The 17,762-nt window shown below is 35.9% G+C and overlaps 2 protein-coding genes across 2 annotated transcripts in view; both read left to right on the top strand.

Annotated features, from left to right (window-relative positions):
- The window catches only part of rspo4 (R-spondin 4), a 32,987-nt gene extending 32,663 nt beyond the window's left edge, over positions 1–324 (top strand). Inside the window, exon 5 of the mRNA XM_073852585.1 lies at positions 71–324. Within this exon, the coding sequence (XP_073708686.1) occupies positions 71–324 (254 nt within the window). The remainder of the gene's footprint in view (positions 1–70) is intronic.
- The window catches only part of angpt4 (angiopoietin 4), a 53,070-nt gene continuing 35,546 nt past the window's right edge, over positions 239–17,762 (top strand). The window contains exon 1 of the mRNA XM_073851344.1: positions 239–905. Coding sequence (XP_073707445.1) covers positions 591–905 — 315 coding nt within the window. The 5' untranslated portion in view covers positions 239–590. The remainder of the gene's footprint in view (positions 906–17,762) is intronic.

Genomic DNA, 17,762 nt, shown 5'->3' with positions numbered 1-17,762 from the left:
GAGCAAAATCTGACCCATAATCAATTTCATAACAGCCTTGATTGGGGAGAAGAAACTCTCTATTCTCCAGGCCACAGGGGTGAGGAAATGCTGCAGAAGAGACGAGAGACAGAACGTGTGTTAATAGACCTCCCTCAGCCTCCCCCCGCTCCTCCGCACACTCCCTCGCTCCCAGATAAGAGGGCAGAACTCTCTCACTCCGGTCATTTCACACACCGCTCTGGGATAGAAAGGAAAGTTCTCCTCTTTTGTTTACTTTTCGCTCGTGTTAAGAGCCTGCAGATTGGGAGACTCATTGAGTCGCCTGTCTCCGCTTCTGCTTGAATTCTTTCATTGCCTTCTTATCTCTCTGTGGGAGTGTGTTGTGGTTACTCAAGGCTCAGTGCCTGTGTCCATTTCTTCAGGGGAATCTCGTGAAACCAGGAACTTCTCCAGCATCAAAGGTCTTGCAATCCAACTGTGAAGAGAAAAGAGTCAAAAAAGCCTCTTCATCTCCATCCAACCATGTGCTCCTCCATCAAAAGAGTTTGAACTACTGAGTTGGCACCTTCTCTTCACCGCAGGTGGCCTTTGCTGTTGCTCCCGCTGCCATGAGGTTTGCCAGAAGCGGTTGGCATTTGGCACTGCTGCTGGCGTACGTTGGTCTGGTGAGTTCCGGAAACGGGAACGGTCAAGGGAGACGCGGGGGAGGCGAGAGGCGGAGGAAGCTTCACCGCGTGCAGCACGGCCAGTGTAGTTACACCTTCATCCTGCCGGAGATGGAGAGCTGTCAGGGAGGTGCGGAAAAGATGAGCGGCACCAACGTGGTTCAGCGAGACTCCCCGCCGGCTGATGGAGAGTGGTCCAGTCAGAAGCTGCAACATCTGGAGTCAGCGATGGAAAACAACACACAGTGGCTGCAGAAGGTGAGAACGGCCTCATAATGAGACACAGGTGACTGGCGTCATTGCGTCCTTCACTTCCTCAAACCTGGCAGTATTTCAGTAGAGTTGTAATGCTGCCTTCAAGTCAAGTCGGGAATGGTATTTACGAGTTACATGCACATTTTTTTAATTCTCCGCTTTCCGTAAGTCTGAGGAATGGCTATTGGCGGTAGTTGGTGTTTATCATTATTAAGTTGATGATGCAGTTTACTTTATATGTAATTTATTATACTGATAATGAGGAATAGTGAAAAAGGTTTCCAGAAAATGCGAGCCGTTTTATGAGGTGACAGACTTGTGCAACAAAACAACACTTCCCATCATTCTCTATGGCAGCCTACAATGCCAAAATACAAGATAATACATAAATTACTCACCTAATGCACAACATTTGGTACACTAGCACCAAAAAAGCATTGTCTTTGAGAGACGGATGTGATTGTGTTTTCTTCAAGTCATGTTGGGAATTATTGTATTTACAAGTTGTTTAACCCTCAACTTTCCAATTCTGTTGAATGACGATGAAAAAAAAACATGGCATAAGCAATTGGTATTTATCAGTATTCTTAATGTTAATGGTGCAATTTAGCATACTAATGATGAAGAATAGAGAATAAGCTGGTTTATGAGGCAACAGGCTTGTGAAACAAAACTACATATCCCATCATTCTCTCTGTTCACACTAGAACACTAAATACAATGTTGGCTTCAAGTCATGTTGGGAATGATTGTACATGCGAGTTGCAAACACATTTTATAAGTCTCAACTGTCCAAGTCTGCGGCAGGGTGATTAAAAAAATCATGGAGAAAGCGATTGGTATTCATTAAAATTAGGTTTAAGGTGTTAGTGTTGACTGTGCAATTTAGTTTGTAGACAATTTAGAGTACTAATGATGAAGAATAGTGGAAAATCTGACTAGAAAACACTGCTCATTTAGCCATTTTATAAGTTGACAGGCTTGTGCAACAAAACTACATTTCCCATCATTCTCTCTGTCCATGCTAGAATACAAGATAATGCATTATTTGCTTACATAATGCACATATGTGACCCTGGACCACAAAACTAGTTATAAGAGTCACTTTTTTGAAATTGAGATTATAATACACAATCTGAAACCTGAATAAATAAGCTTTCCATTGATGTATGGTTTGTTAGGACAATATTTGGCCGAGATACAACAAGATACATATTTAAAATCTGGAATCTGAGGGTGCACAAAATCCAAAATATCGAGAAAATCGTCTTTTAAAGTTGTCCAAAGTTCTTAGCAATAAATATTACTAATCAAAAATTAAGTATTGATATATTTATGGTAGGAAATTTACAAAATATGTTTACTTAATATCCTAGTGATTTTTGGCACAAAAGAAAAATCTATAATTTTGACCAACAATTTTGTTGGCTATTGCTACAAATACGCCTGTGCTACTTACGACTAGATTTGTGGTCCAGGGTCACATATTTTGCTGCACTAGCACCCAAAATGCATTTTCTTTGAAAAAATGGAAATTAAGTTGACCGATGTTCTTTTCAGATTCTTTTAAGAACCTACCTTAAAGGCAGCTTAAAAACTGCACTGATGAATTATGATCTGACAATGAAAATTCAGTGCATCAGAATTTAATTATCGATTATATTTACTATAATAATATGCTATGTATTCTGCATTCATTTCTTATCCAAAATACAATTATTTGCCAGTAATTTCTTGTGTAAAATGAAAACTGAATCGTCTAAATAAAAAGTCCATTTAAAAATTTAAAAGTAAATTGTCCCTGTAGTTGAATGTGGGTCTTCGGCATAATAAAATAATTAAAATAATGACCAAACTGCAGATTTTATGATGCATTGCATCATTTAACAAATTATCGTAATCAAACCGAATACCGGTCAGAGCGAACGTTTACACCCCTACTTAAGATGTAAAGACCTGTAGCCCATTTGTATTCAGATGGGTGAACTGTTAGGGTGCAGATGCTGGCCAAATGGCCAGATGTAGCTATTGGCTGAGCTGTTTGAGAACCTGAGCGATGCAAACACATTTATCAAAATAGAATGGAAAGAAGTTCTGGTTGAATACTCAATACTGCACGGTTTCCAAAAATCCAACCTGTTGAAAGGCGACTCGGCCATTTGACGGATTCCAAGACCTCCAATGCTTTTGGAACTGTCATGTGTGATTTCCATTAACAGGACTCTATTTGCAGTTTCAGCTAAGTGCATTGACTAAGTAGTACCATTTCAGACATCAAAGTGAGCAAAGAACTTTCACATCTGAATAAATAGACGAAACACTCATTTCGATAATAATACAGAAGTGGCAATTAAACAGAAGCCAGATGATAAAACCAGAGAAGCATTTGATCTGCATAAGTGATTTATTACTCGATTCAAATGTGAAGAATGCAAGTTTTGATTGGCACTTCAAGGGAACTTTGCTCGGTGACATTAATTGAGCTAATGAATAGATGAAGTGCCATGGGGTAGAGTGAAAGTTTGCTGTGTGTGTGCATGTTTTGCATCTGTCTCTATGTATTCAATGCACCACCCAAGTTGACAATCAATGCGGCTCAAAGGGAGACGGCTTGCACCTCGACAGGAAAGAGACACGACCCTTGACTCTTGACTCTGACTGTTTAAGAAGAGGTCAGATTGCGATAAGAGTCGTTTAATTATAAACACTTGCTGCTCTTGTTGCATTCATGCCTTTTTGAATGAAATTGGCATGAAATATATTTAAAGACAGGCCTATATTATCAGCTTAATAAACTGCTCATTTAATTAACTCACAATGCAAATATAAACATTTTCTCAAAGTTATGCATTCACACATAGTAAGGTCCAGAATTCAGATATATATTTAAAGCTAACAAGCACCAGGCTGAATGGGCTGACCTTAATGTTAGGTATTCTGTAAGCTAATTAAAATCCTTTGAGGGCTTGGTACATGTGTTGCTCCGGCTGTATAATTGGCCAAAATGTTTATGGAGGAGAAGTGTTTAGTTTACTGGCAAATGACTGAAACTAAACGGATATGCCCTCTTAGATTGCTCCTGCTGCTCACCCCTTACCTGATAACTGCGTTCACAAGCAGTGGGAGACATGCCATGTATCTGACTCCATTAACAGGAAAGAGAGGGGAGGGAAGGAGGGCGGTATATGGACTATAGAAGTGTATGGAAAGCATGAGGAGCCATTTGAAGTCTTTGCTTATTTTTTGTGTAATGGCCGTGGACCAAAGATCTCCCTGGAAAAGAGTTCTTCAAAGGCCAAGGGATTAGCGATTGTACGTCCCATTTAGAGCAGCTTGAGATATGGCAAAGCCCCAGACCCCTTTGAGTGGGAGCCTCACTGGATGCTGAATAACAAGAAAAAGACTAGAAAAGAACCTTCGGAGCATTAAGCCAAAAAGCTCAATTCTGAATTGAACCTTCTCAACTTTTATTCACAGGCTTTTTGGCTTAATGCTCTGATTGGCATAGGAAGAAAACACATTGGAGCTGAGGAAAAGAAGCAATTGTTAATGGGAAGCTGAGAAAACATCTTTATTTAACAGCACTCTAGCCATTTTTGAAAATGTGCACTATTTCATTAGTGATGGGGATTTGGCAGTGACTCTTTTACTTCAAATCTTTTTATCGGTCTTTTGTGGGACACTACCGATTAAATAAGGCAGTGACTCTTTTGTGTATTTATAACACTTGTTTGCATATTCATAACACCAGGTGGTGACATTCATCAACCGATTTATTCAAAACGATTCATTCAGCATAGAAACAATCAACTGTCATAAAGAGTGAGTCATTGTATCATTAATCAACCAATTCATTCAAAATGATTCATTCAGAACAGAAACAATTGACTGTCATAAAAAGTGAGTCATTGAATTATTTACTCAAACTATTTGTTCAAAAACATTGATTCTTTCAATAACGGCACACCTGAGATGCATTCTATTCACAAAAATAAATGAAAAAATAAAAATAAATGCATTGAAAATTTATTTTATTCTTTTAGCCATTTTCATAAACGTACAATTTTATTAGTGATGGGGGGTTTTGCAGTGACTCTTTTCGCATGTTACATTATAAAACCAGGTGGTGACAACTGACTGTCATGTAATTATTTACTTATTATTTTTTTTAAAAACACTTGATTCTTTTAGTAAAGTCACACCTAAGATGCAGTTTACTTGCTAAAATAAAAATAAAAACAAAATAAATGTATTGCAGAAATTAGTTATTTTATTCTTTTATTAAATAAATAAATGACTCTTTTTGCATGTTACTTCATAACACCAGGTGGTGACAAGTGACTTAATTTATGAGTAATTCAAAAGGATTCATTCAGCACCTAAATAATTGACTGTCAAAGGGATAGTCACTGAATCATTCATCAGCTGATTCATTTAAAACGATTCATTCAGCACAGAATCAATTGACTTGATAAAGAGTGAGTCATAGAATCATGTAAATAAAACAAAAATAAATGCATTACGAAATTATTTATTATGAATTTCAAAATTAAATTTAAAATAAATGCATTACAAAATTATCACAAAATTATAACAGTAACTGTATTTGACTAATTCTTTGAATTATTCATCAGCCAATTCTTTCAAATTGATTAATTCAAAATGATTCATTCAGCACCGAAACAATTAACTGTCATACAGAGTGAGTCACTGAATCATTCATCAACTAGTTTATTCAAAATGATTCATTCAGCACAGAATCAATTGACTGTCATACAGAGTGAGTCATTGAATCATTTACTCAACCTATTTATTCAAAAACACCAATTCTTTTAGTAACGTCACACCTGAGACACGTTCTACTTAAATAAATAAGTAAATAAATGCATTACCAAAATTTTTACCGAAAAGCTTTAGTGAGTACAAGAAACTTTTTTTTTTTTTTTTTTTTTTTTCTTTTGGTAAAATATTACCAGTTAAAAGTTTGGACATAACGTTGGAATAAGTGTTTGGCATATTCTTAAGACTATGTTTAATGCTTGATTCAAATGTTTAAACCCTTACTCTCCTCAATAAGCCACATGATTTGAGGTATGATTCACGTCTGTAGTGCAAATTGTGCTGGACAAGCACGCACAAAAGTTTAATACTTATCGTTAGGGGTTTGTTCAAATCCCTAACCCTAAGTTTGAACAATAATAATAGTGATGCTTGCCTAATTATTGGCAATGCAGCACAATGCCAATGGTCAGCAGGCCTCGTAACTGAAACAAGACCTGCAATTTGGTAACAGCCATGCATTAATCACTCGGCAATCAATGCTCTTTTCCAAGGACGCTGTAAAAACAACATTTAGAGCCAAATGTAGGTCTACTTTAAACTGTTTGAGCAAAGGTGGCTCAATTATTACTTCATAAAAGAGCCACTTAGAAAATGAAAGTTCGAAAGTAAATACTAAAAGAAGGACAACATCAGTAAAACTTTCTCAGCATGCGACTGGTTTTAGTACGTGCTGTTTCTTCTAATGCAACATCACATTAACAAGCCTCCAGCGTCTCGACTAATAGTTTTTTGTTCTCTGGACTATTGTGCATATCATTCCTCAGTGGAGAACTGAGAGAGATAGACGAAGCTGAGCAGAGGATGGGAAAACACAAAGCCTGCTGAGTTTACGATGTCTCGGCACTGTCTTTAATGAGCCTGTAAAACGCCACGGTTGCAGGGCTTCCTTGGGAGTGGAGCAAGAACTGAACTGCCGATTACTCCCGCTATCAACGTGCTGAATCTGAGCCGTACACATCAAACGCTCACTTAGCACACATGTTTCTGTGAAGAATGTTCTTTTGGAGCTCGAAATTAAAAGTTGTACTCTTGTGGGAGACTCACAAATATGAACCTTGAGAATTGCGTTGATTGTGACATAACTTTTGGTCCTGAATGAATTTAATGTCATTTTTGATTAATTCACTTGCATTTTCTGTAAAAATTGATGCAAAAGCCAAATGCCTTCAAATTGCATTCAAGTATTTTAATGTCCGCTTTGAACTCTGCATCTCTGCAGAAGTCCGGTGCCACAGCAAGACGTCGAGTTTGGATAATACGCACAATGTGTTAAATGTGTGTGTTCTTGTCTCTTATAAATGTCGTCTCTATTTATGCCTGCTCGTATATTGAGTTTGGCTCAGATCACAGCAGAAGGCTTCGCTTTGTTAAACAAACATCGCGCTCATGTTTATCATTCTTGGGGAAGTGTCTTTGAGAGCAAAGAGAGATGCAGGGTAGAACTGGACGTGGGCTCTCTTGTGTTGCTTTCACTGACATCAGTCAACATTAGGAGATCTCCCCTGGAGCCAGAACTCCTACAGAGCGACAACCGCCTCACTGATAGAGCTGAATTTCACAGCCGCTTTGGCACCAGCGCTGTATCTACTGAACACATTGAGTTGTCATTGAAATATTACTGAAATGCTGCCACGGTTGGAGACCTTACACTGTTGTTCTTACAACTTTATTTCTCATCATTTCGATTTGATATCTCCCAGTGTGACTTTATTTCATATTTTAAACTTTATAAGTAATAAAGTCATATTGGGAGATATAAAATCTAAATTACAAGACGTAAATGTGCAATTGTGAGATATAAAATAATAATAAAAAATCAGTTACATTTTTATTTTGAGGTTCCATAGTTTTTTTTGTACTTAAAAACTCTAAACATTCTAAAAGTATCACATAATCTTTAGTACATTCTTAGTAGTATATTTCCACAATAAAAATTACCTCATAGTTTCCTTACCCCCAAGTCATCCAATATGTTCATGTCTTATTTTTCTTAACTCGAAAAAAGTTTTTTTTTTTTTTAAGTTTTTGAGGGAAACATTCTAGGATTTTTCTCCATATAGTGGACCTCAATGGGGATCAGCTGGTTGATGGTCCAAATTGCAGTTTCAATGCAGCTTCAAAGGGCTCTGCACGATCCCAGCTGAGGAATAAGGGCCTTAAAGTGGGGAAAGTAATTATTTGATCCCCTGCTGATTTTGTACATTTGCCCACTGACAAAGAAATGCTCAGTCTATAATTTTAATGGTAGGTTTATTTTAACAGTGAGAGACAGAATAAGAACAAAAAAAAAATCCAGAAAAATGCATTTCAAAAAGTTGACAAAACATGACTTAGTACTTGGTGGCAAAACCCTCAGACGTTTCTTGAAGTTGGCCACCAGGTTTGCACACATCTCAGGAGGGATTTTGTCCCACTCCTCTTTGTAGATCCTCTCCAAGACATTAAGGTTTCTGAGGCTGATGTTTGGCAACTTGAACCTTCAGCTCCCTCCACAGATTTTCTACAGGATTAAAGGATAACTTTTGCCAAAATGCAACCTGGGCTGTTTTTTTTACTGTAAATGAGACAAACTTATATCTAAAAGCATAATTACAACAAACGAGCCGTTTTTGAGATTGGCCGTTTTGTGGTCAATGGCCGGTGAATGCGAGTTCTCGGGGCATAACTTTGAGCGCATCAAAATCGATATTTTTACAACACTAAGAAGGCTCGACACACCATGAAACTTTGCTCGAAGTATCACCTGGGTCTCTACACATGAACTCGAGCATTGAGAACATTGTTTGTGTACACAGAGTTTACTAAAAAGAAAAGTTTTGAACAACTCACTTACACTGTTTGGGTTTCCGCTCGCAGCCATCTTGCCAGTCAAGAAGTGTCGATCTCCGAATGCGAATGAATGGACTCCATAGGACGAAATATTAGGCTTATATGAGGCTCTTTTTACAACTAGAAGGTTAATATTGTTTTTCACTTGCGACAAAACAACGAATTAGCCGTGCATTTATATGGAAATATGCTTTAGGAGCTATCCATCTTTACTCTCCTCGCATTCGGAGATCGATGGCTGCGAGCGGAAACCCAAACAGTGTAAGTGAGTTGTTCAAAACTTTTCTTTTTAGTAAACTCTGTGTACACAAACAATGTTCTCAATGCTCGAGTTCATGTGTAGAGACCCAGGCGATACTTCAAGCAAAGTTTCATGGTGTGCCGAGCCTTCTTAGTGTTGTAAAAATATCGATTTTGATGCGCTCAAAGTTATGCCCCTAGAACTCCCATTCACCGGCCAATGACCACAAAAAGAAATTACGGTCAATCTCAAAAACGGCTCGTTTGTCATAATTATGCTTTTAGATATAAGTTTGTCTCGTTTACAGTATAAAAAAAAAAAAAAAAAAAAAAAACAGCCCAGGTTGCATTTTGGCAATAGTTATCCTTTAAGGTCTGGAGACTGGCTAGGCCACTCCAGGACCCTAATTTGCTTCTACTTGATCCACTCCTTTGTTGCCTTGGCCTTGTGTTTTGGGTCATTGTCCTGCTGATTTGATGATACATGGCCCTGTCCATCATCCCTTTGATGTGGTGTAGTTGTCCTGTCCCCTTAGCAAAAAACACCCCCAAAGCATAATGTTTCCACCTCCATGTTTGACGTTGGGAATGGTGTTCTTGAGGTCATATGCAGCATTCCTCCTTCTCCAAACACGGCGAGTTGAGTTGATGCCAAAGACCTTGATTTTTAACTCATCTGACCACAACACTTTCACACTTTCAATTCAGAATTTATTTTTATGCATGACTTAAAGTCAGAATTCTCCTCTAAATCATTTAGATGTTCAGTGGGCCTGTGCTTTCTTAAACAGGGGGACCTTGCTGGTGCTGCAGGATTTCAGTCCTTCACGGCGTAGTGTGTTACCAATTGTTTTCTTGGTGACTATGGTCCCAGCTACCTTGAGATCATTGACAAGATCCTCCCGTGTAGTTCTGGGCTGATTCCTCACTGTTCTCATGATCATTGAAACTCCATGAGGTGAGATCTTGCATGGAGCCCCAGACTGAGGGAGATTGTCAGTTATTTTGTGTTTCTTCCATTTGCGAATAATCGCACCAACTGTTGTTACCTTATTACCAAGCTGCTTGACCTGTCCAACGTGACTACATAATGCTTGAGGTTGAGCTAGTGCAACGTATATACATTTTTTTATTTTATTTTTTTTTTTTGGAAAATGGCAAATCGTTTTGCTAGATTTGATGTTTTTTGCTAGATGCTTATTCTTCATCTGGGATCGTGTATAGTCCTTTGATGCTCCATTGAAACTGCAATTTGGACTTTCAACCCATTGGGTCTTATTAAAGTCCACTATATGGAGAAAAATCCTGGAATGTTTTCCTCAAAAACCTTAATTTCTTTTTCGACTGAAGAAAGAAAGACTTAAACATTTTGGATGACATGGGGGTGGAGTATATTATCTGCAAAATTTTATTCTAAAATTATTCTAAAATTAAAATTTTGTCATCATTTACTTATTTTCAAGTTTATTCAAGTTTCTCTACAAAAAAGAAGATATTTTGAGGAATGTTGGTAACCAAAGAGTTGACAGTAGCCATTGACTTCCATAGCATTTTAATTTACCAACATTTTTCAAAATAGCTTCTTTTGTGCTCAACAGAAGGAAAGAACTCATACAAGTTTGGAGCAAAATTATGAATAGAATTTTAATTTCTGGCTAAACTATTCCTTTAAGTCTGTTTTGTGTTGGATTTGTTAGTGTGTGTGTGTGGTTTGAACTAGTGTGAGTCTTCTGACTCAATGTAAGATTTTAGGACCAATTATGGAATATGGAAGCAAACGACAGCATTTTGTAGAATTGAAAACACTGTGTTCTTGGCTTGGCCAAGCAGATTTCATCCGTCCGTCCGTCCTTGAATGTACCCTGAATTTTACAGTTCCCTTTTGCACAGCAGATGCCTTTAATAACAAAACAAGCCCTTCATCAAATACAAACCGCATTTTTAAACCATGATTCATCTTTTGGCCTGTTAATCATCTTTTTAATTGATCATATTCTATTACATTTAGACTACTAACAGCTTTCTTCCTTCACATGCTTGATAAATGTGATATCGCATTGATTTTGCTATGCAAGTATTGATGTTCTTCTAATTCATGGGCTTTTGTGACGTGCATTTGACTACACAGTCATGCTACAGTATCATAATCCTAGGTCCTAATCATGCTTATATCCTGGAGTTTGTCTTAGTAACGATAAGAGACCAAAAGCAAACATGGTTCACGTAAGCATGGGTTGCATTCAGTGATTTAGAGACCCAAACTCTGTTCTTTGTCTAGCATCACAAGTGTCCCCAGACATGTGCGTCAGCACTTGAGTCAGCACTTCTTATTCTTTGCTCTTGTGTATGCATCTACATTCTACATCATGCTACTTATGTAAAAGCGAAAAAAAACTTTTCTGGAATTTCAGTTGGAAACACTGCACACAAATTGGACAACCATGTTGGGTTGAGATCACTTCACCAGCATTGAGCAGTGAATGAAAATGTTTTAAGATGTTTAAGTTAAAGTTGAAGGCTCCACTGAGACTGAACCTCAGTTGCATCCCACACCTGGAACTATTGCTGAATCTAATTCCAGACAATTGGCGCATTGTTCTCCCTCCAGTTGAGTTGTGCAGATTACAGATGAGTGATTAGAGTCTTGAGGTTTGCTGTTTGTTCTTATGAGACACATGGCTTTGTCTTGGGTTGATCAAAGGCATTTTTCTAAGTCAACTCATACTAACCGGTAGCAGCAGTTTACCCCCACCACAACCACCACCACATGCATGCATTACATCTTTAACACCGATAACTGTCTTTCTCAATTTGCTGTCCAATAAAAACAAAAGCACAATATAATAAACGTGCATCCTGTTTTAGGGTCAAATATGGAGATCACATGGAAATAGATGCTTTCAACCTATCCTGTCCCCACTTGAGAAGCCATTAGTGTTGCAACCCTTAGCAAGCACAAAAAAGGAAAACCCTCAAGTATTGGACCATCTGTTGTGCTTTTCCTTGTGCTGAGTTACCACGTCTTCTTACACTTCTGCTTTTTTTCTTGATGTGAAGGACTTTCGTATAAAATTTCAGTTTGGCCAGATTCAGCCAGAATTTTCAACGGCGCATTACACAATTGCAATAATCCATTATATGGAATAAAAGTGATGCTTTTACAAGAGATGCTACAGATGGGACACTTACGTTCCCCAAACATTCTAAAACTCATGCGTTTCCATGGCTGCACATCAATAATAAACACATCTTTAGATGGATTTTCCATCTATTACCTCTTATCTTAAAAGGATAGTTCCAGCTCTGCAGTAGGTTTTTATGTCAAATAAAGTTTTAAACTTTAAACCTTCAAAGAAATAGCTTAAGGATCATTTAAATTAATTATACTGGAAATAACTGACATTAAAATAAAGTCATGTTAGTTTTTTAACACAATTAGTTAAGTCAAAAGTTTACATACACCTTGCAGAATTTGCAAAATGTTAATTATTTTACCAAAATAAGAGGGATCATGCAAAAAGCATGTTATTTTTTATTTAGTACTGACCTGAATTAAGATAAAGAAGAAAGAAAAGAAGAAAAAATAATAGTTTAATTTATAAGAATGACCCAGTTCAAAGGTTTACATACACTTGATTCTTAATACTGTACATGTTTTTAATACCTGAATGATCCACAGCTGTTTTTTGTTTTGTTTTTTGTTGTTCCTAGAAAAATCCAGAAAAAAAAAAAAAAAAAAAAAACCTTCAGGTCCCACAAATTCTTTGGTTTTCAGCACCCTTTTTAATAATGACTGTATAATTTTGAGATCCATTTTTTTACACTGAGGACAACTCAGTCTTCTGGGAAACATGTATCTTCTGTAGCTTCTGAAGGGTAGTACTAAATAAAAAAAAATATGATATTTAGGCAAAAATAAGAAAATGCACACATCTTTATTCTGTTCAAAAGTTTTCATCCCCGGCTCTTAATGCATCATGTTTCCTACTGAAGCATCAGTGAGCATTTGAACCTTCTGTAATAGTTGCATAGGAGTCCCTCAGTTGTCCTTAGTGTGAAAAGATGGATCTCAAAATCATACAATCATTGTTGGAAAGGGTTCAAAATAGTTAGTTCATTTTGGAGGGAAGTCAACTGCACTAACAGTAAATATTAACATTGGATCTGATAAATCCTATGGTGTACTGTGATATTAGACACTCTAAAACATCCATCCTGTTTCATCTAGTTGCTGAAATCACTTTGATAATAGCATCATATCAAAACATTCACTTCAAGCTGCCATCCTTATCAGATCACTTCCAGTGCCTCTACCACTTTATTTCCATCCCTCAGTAAATCCAGTTGGTCTAGATGTTAAGACCACTTAAAGCTCATTTTTAAGTACCTGGTGAAATATCTCATGTAAAAATGAAAACCAATTCTAAATCCTTTAATCTTGTCTGTTACACAAAGGCAAAGACTGTAAGTGCCTTGTATATTACCCAATCGGCCTTCTGTCTCGTGTCATCCGTGGCGGTGGATGTTCCTCGGCCCTGAGCGTTAGCCCAAAGTTTGTTTGTTTATGTTAGAGAGGAACCGCAGTTCTCGCTGCACAGCTGCACTCCCGTCCGCCACAGGGTCAACAGCCACTCTCTGATTGGCTGCACCTCCAGCTCAATTGCAAAGAAAACATGGTTGTCTTCCAGAGGAGCTGTAACTTTGATAATCATAATTGATGGGAGAGTCTGGCTCAATCAAATATAGTCTTAACCCTTCCACCTCAGAGTAATCTAAACCCAAGATTAGAAAATACTAATTAAGCAGCCGTTTTTGGAGTGTTTTGTTTGATTTATCTTGTCTAGCGTTAAGTATTTTTGTAGAATTACGTAATATGTGGAATAATTTGTTGTATTAGAGCATTTCAATATTTGCTGAGAAAAGGGGGTAATAGTTTAGAAGCATTATCATGACATTAAATGGATAAAAAGTAGCTTTAAATGCCAAAATATTGTTTTCATTTTATAGGACTGAACATAAAATGACCCATTTAGCAAAGTCTGATAGATAATTTATGTTCAAATTAATTGACATATTAAAAAAAAAAAAAAGCAGTAAATGAATGTTAATTTGAAATAAATTTGAGTTAAAGTAACTAAAATGTCAGTAAAAAATAAAACTGAACTAAAAAATAAAGTTAATTAAAGCAAAAAATAATAAAAAATGACAAAATAGCAAAACAAATGCAAATAAATTAAAGTACAATTAAAATGAAAATAAAGCTAATTCTTAATAGCAATAAAAAGCTACAAAAATAAATAAATATTACTAAAATGGTCCAAGTCTTGGTCCAAGTCTTGATGCGTCAGCTTTTGCACAAACAGAGTTTTATTTGTTTAGCTGAACATCATGCACTTCACACTCACATGATGAATGGAACAACCCTTAAGCTATTAAAACAAACAAGGTTCTCATCAGTCCTAACTAACATTAACGAGTCAAATACTAACAATTCACTGACATTACACAAACAAACCCATAAATTGAAAATACACCCATCCCTAAATATAACAGAAACAGCTGCACAACGTCCTTTAAAAACTAATAATGAGAATTAGCAATGAACTAAGACTGCATTGCTTTATAATCAACCGTGATAGCCTTATCTTCTCGGTGAATCAGTTGATTGAGTTCAGAAAGCCGAATGAATCATTCCCAAATGAGCGGTTCTCGAGTCACTCCGCTGATGTTATCTGCAAGTGCCAGTTGCGGATCGTTTTCAACCTTATCTGATTGCATTACCAGAAATGGTGACTTTGTACAATAAAAGTGTAAAATATGACATGATACGATATCCACTATTTCCCCTGCTTATGTTCTGGTGAGTATGATGGATTGCTTTCTTCCCTAAAGGTCTACTTGGCAGATCGCATTATCAGATTGTGCTGTAAAACGTGCATTTACTTTGACAGGCAAATCGTATATTTCACATCTTTAAGCACAGCTCTGGATTTATATTTGTTTTCCGTAATCTTTGAAGCTTCGTCAACTGTGATGGGTTTACAGATGATAAAGCCATAACCAAAAGCCCAGTATAATCGTAAATTTGGCTCACCACAATCCTCTTTGGCTTATTTATGAATTCTATGAACGGAAGCTAATTCTGGTGTTCAATCCATCAGGAAACAATGTACAACAGTTCACAATAAAAATGGCAGATTCATACGAAAAAACTGTCATTTTTTAAAATATAATGATGAACCATGACATTTTAGATAAATTTATAAATGTAGAAGACTGGGGCTAGTTGTCACACGTGTAGTTCTCTCTCAGTTTGATGCTTCACTTGAAATATTGACTACAAAAAAGTTGTAATTTCTATAGTTTTAGTGTTTTAGTTGTTAAAAAAAAGTCTTACGATTACAATTAGATTGTAATATTTTGAGAATGAAGTTGAAATTACTAGAATAAAGTCTAAATATTTCGACAATAAAGTCAAAATGGTGAGAATAAAGTCAAAATGTTTCAAGATTTAAAAAGAATAAGAATTAAAAAATAAAGAGATTAAGATTATGAGATTAAAGTTGTAAATTATTGTTAAAATTATGACAATATGAGAATAAAGTAAAAATATTTCGAGAATAAAGTCAAAATTACAAGAATTTGTAGCAATTATGAGATTAAAGTTATAATATTTTGACAGTATATTCTAGCCTTTTTCACATGTAAATGACCAGGATTGGGATCACCGGGAGATATTCCAAAGTCTCAGCTTTCAAAATCTGTCAGTTTTATATCGAAATACAAACAATATGTCTATTACAATAATGTGTTTTTCACACTCTACTTGTCTTACAGTGAGACATTGTTTCATTAAATTACATTCATATTCTGCTATAAACTTGAAATAAAGAGGAAAAGACATTTATAATTTGTATTTCGTGATTAAACTGACAGAATTTGAAGGCTGAGTTGTGTTATATTAAAAACAACAAAGCACAAAATTATTGCGATTACTGAGTGGCTGGCACGCAAATAATGAATGGAAGATGTTAAATATTACTTCAAGTCATTTACTGTATTATACCATGAATAAAACAGCTTGTGAATAGTTACTTATATACCTCAGAAAAGACAACAATATAACTTATGTTAATGAGTTGGAGTCCACTTCAACCTTTAGAATGTTTTATTGTTGTTTTTAATTAAATGCATGTGAGGAATGAAAGATTGGACACCACAGAAGTTTTTGTGGAGTAGGTGGTGGAATTTCCACAAAGAAAACAGTGTAATTTAATGATACGGATGTCTTATTGTAATTGAAAATACAATTTACTCACATGAATACAGCGATCTGTCCCACCACATTAAAGACCATAAAAAAACACATTATTGTAAGACACATGTTTTGTATTTTACTATAAAATTGACAGATTTTGAAAGCTGAGACTTTGTTTTATATTAAATGTACCAAAAGCACAAAGCTTATCACTATTATTGGGTGTCTAATGAGGCCTAGTGAATGCAATCAAAAATGTGAAATATTATTTCCAAGCATACTGTCACTGCGACTATAACACATGGTATGATTTCTACTAATAATCCCACATAAATAAATAAAAATTACGGTGGCCTGACAACTTCTCCCGGTGCTCCCAATCCGGGCCATTTGCATGCGTTGGCCATACTTTCAATATATTGTAACTTTAATTCATTTAATTGATTTAATTATCGCAATTTCAACTTTATTCTCAAAACATTTCGACTTTATTCTTGAAACATTTCAACTTTATTCTACTTTTGAAATATTCTTGAAATTTCGACTTTATTCTCAAAACATAATTTTAACTTTATTCTCGTAATTTCAACTTTAGTCTCGAAACATTCTCGAAATGTCGACTTTATTCTTGTCATTTCAACTTTATTCTCGAAATTTCGACTTCTAAAAACATTGTAATTTCAACTTCATTCTCGAAATATTAAGATTTTAATCTTTTTTTTTTTTTTTACATGGCTGTTGTAGCCTTTACAATATATCGTCATTTTATTTTTTCAATGCCAGCAGGTGGCGACACTGTATAAATGAATTTTTGAATTCCGATTTGTTAAAAAAATAATAATTCATTCATTCAGGAGTGAAAAAGTGAAGTCTTTCTGAGTGAGTGATTGAGTCATTCATTCAACCAATTTCTTCTAAATGATTCAGGAACAAAATACTGGTACTGCTTGTTGATTGAAGATGCATAACGATTTAATTTTCAGATTTGTTTGAAATTATTTATGGCACAGGTGCAGCAAAAACGGACAAATAACTGCAAAAAATTGTAAGTTACTCAGTTTAACTTACTAGTTTATTAAAATGTTATATAAAATGTTAATTTTTTACATTCTGTTATTCAGAAATAGAGGGTTTGCACTTTTTCGTCACGATTTGGTCAGTTACCCAGATGCGCGGCCATATTGGTGATACTCGGATGTAAACTACAGCATGGATTGCACGGTTAATTTATTACTGGATATGTTGTTCTGTTAATTTATGCTGTCTAAGCCACCAAAAAACATGTGGAATCTGCTAAAACATATAGAGAAGGACTTAGTAAGCAGAAGAGGGTGCAATATTTGGACAAACTAAAGTTAATAGGTGGTAAAGATATAAACAAGCAGTATTAATTAAGATAATAGCCTAATATTTCACCTACCTGACTGGAAATGATAAGAACAAACACAAATGTTGTCAAGATTATTGCTCTGGAAATCCTGGTTCAGTTTGGCCAACCACGAACGCCTTTTTGTTGTACTCTTAAGTACACCCCAAAATGTGACAATAATGGACCATTTTCAGCAGCAATAATCAGCAAAATATGCACGTTTTGTTTGGTTCAGTAGCATATGTTTAGTGCTGCCAATATGGCCGATTGATGACGCATGTGTAAAACACTCTATACAGGACTTTTTACTCATGTGGTAAAC

This window comes from Garra rufa, chromosome 12 (assembly GCF_049309525.1).
Source record: "Garra rufa chromosome 12, GarRuf1.0, whole genome shotgun sequence".
Taxonomy (NCBI): domain Eukaryota; kingdom Metazoa; phylum Chordata; class Actinopteri; order Cypriniformes; family Cyprinidae; genus Garra; species Garra rufa.
This window is presented reverse-complemented; position numbering and strand designations above follow the sequence as displayed.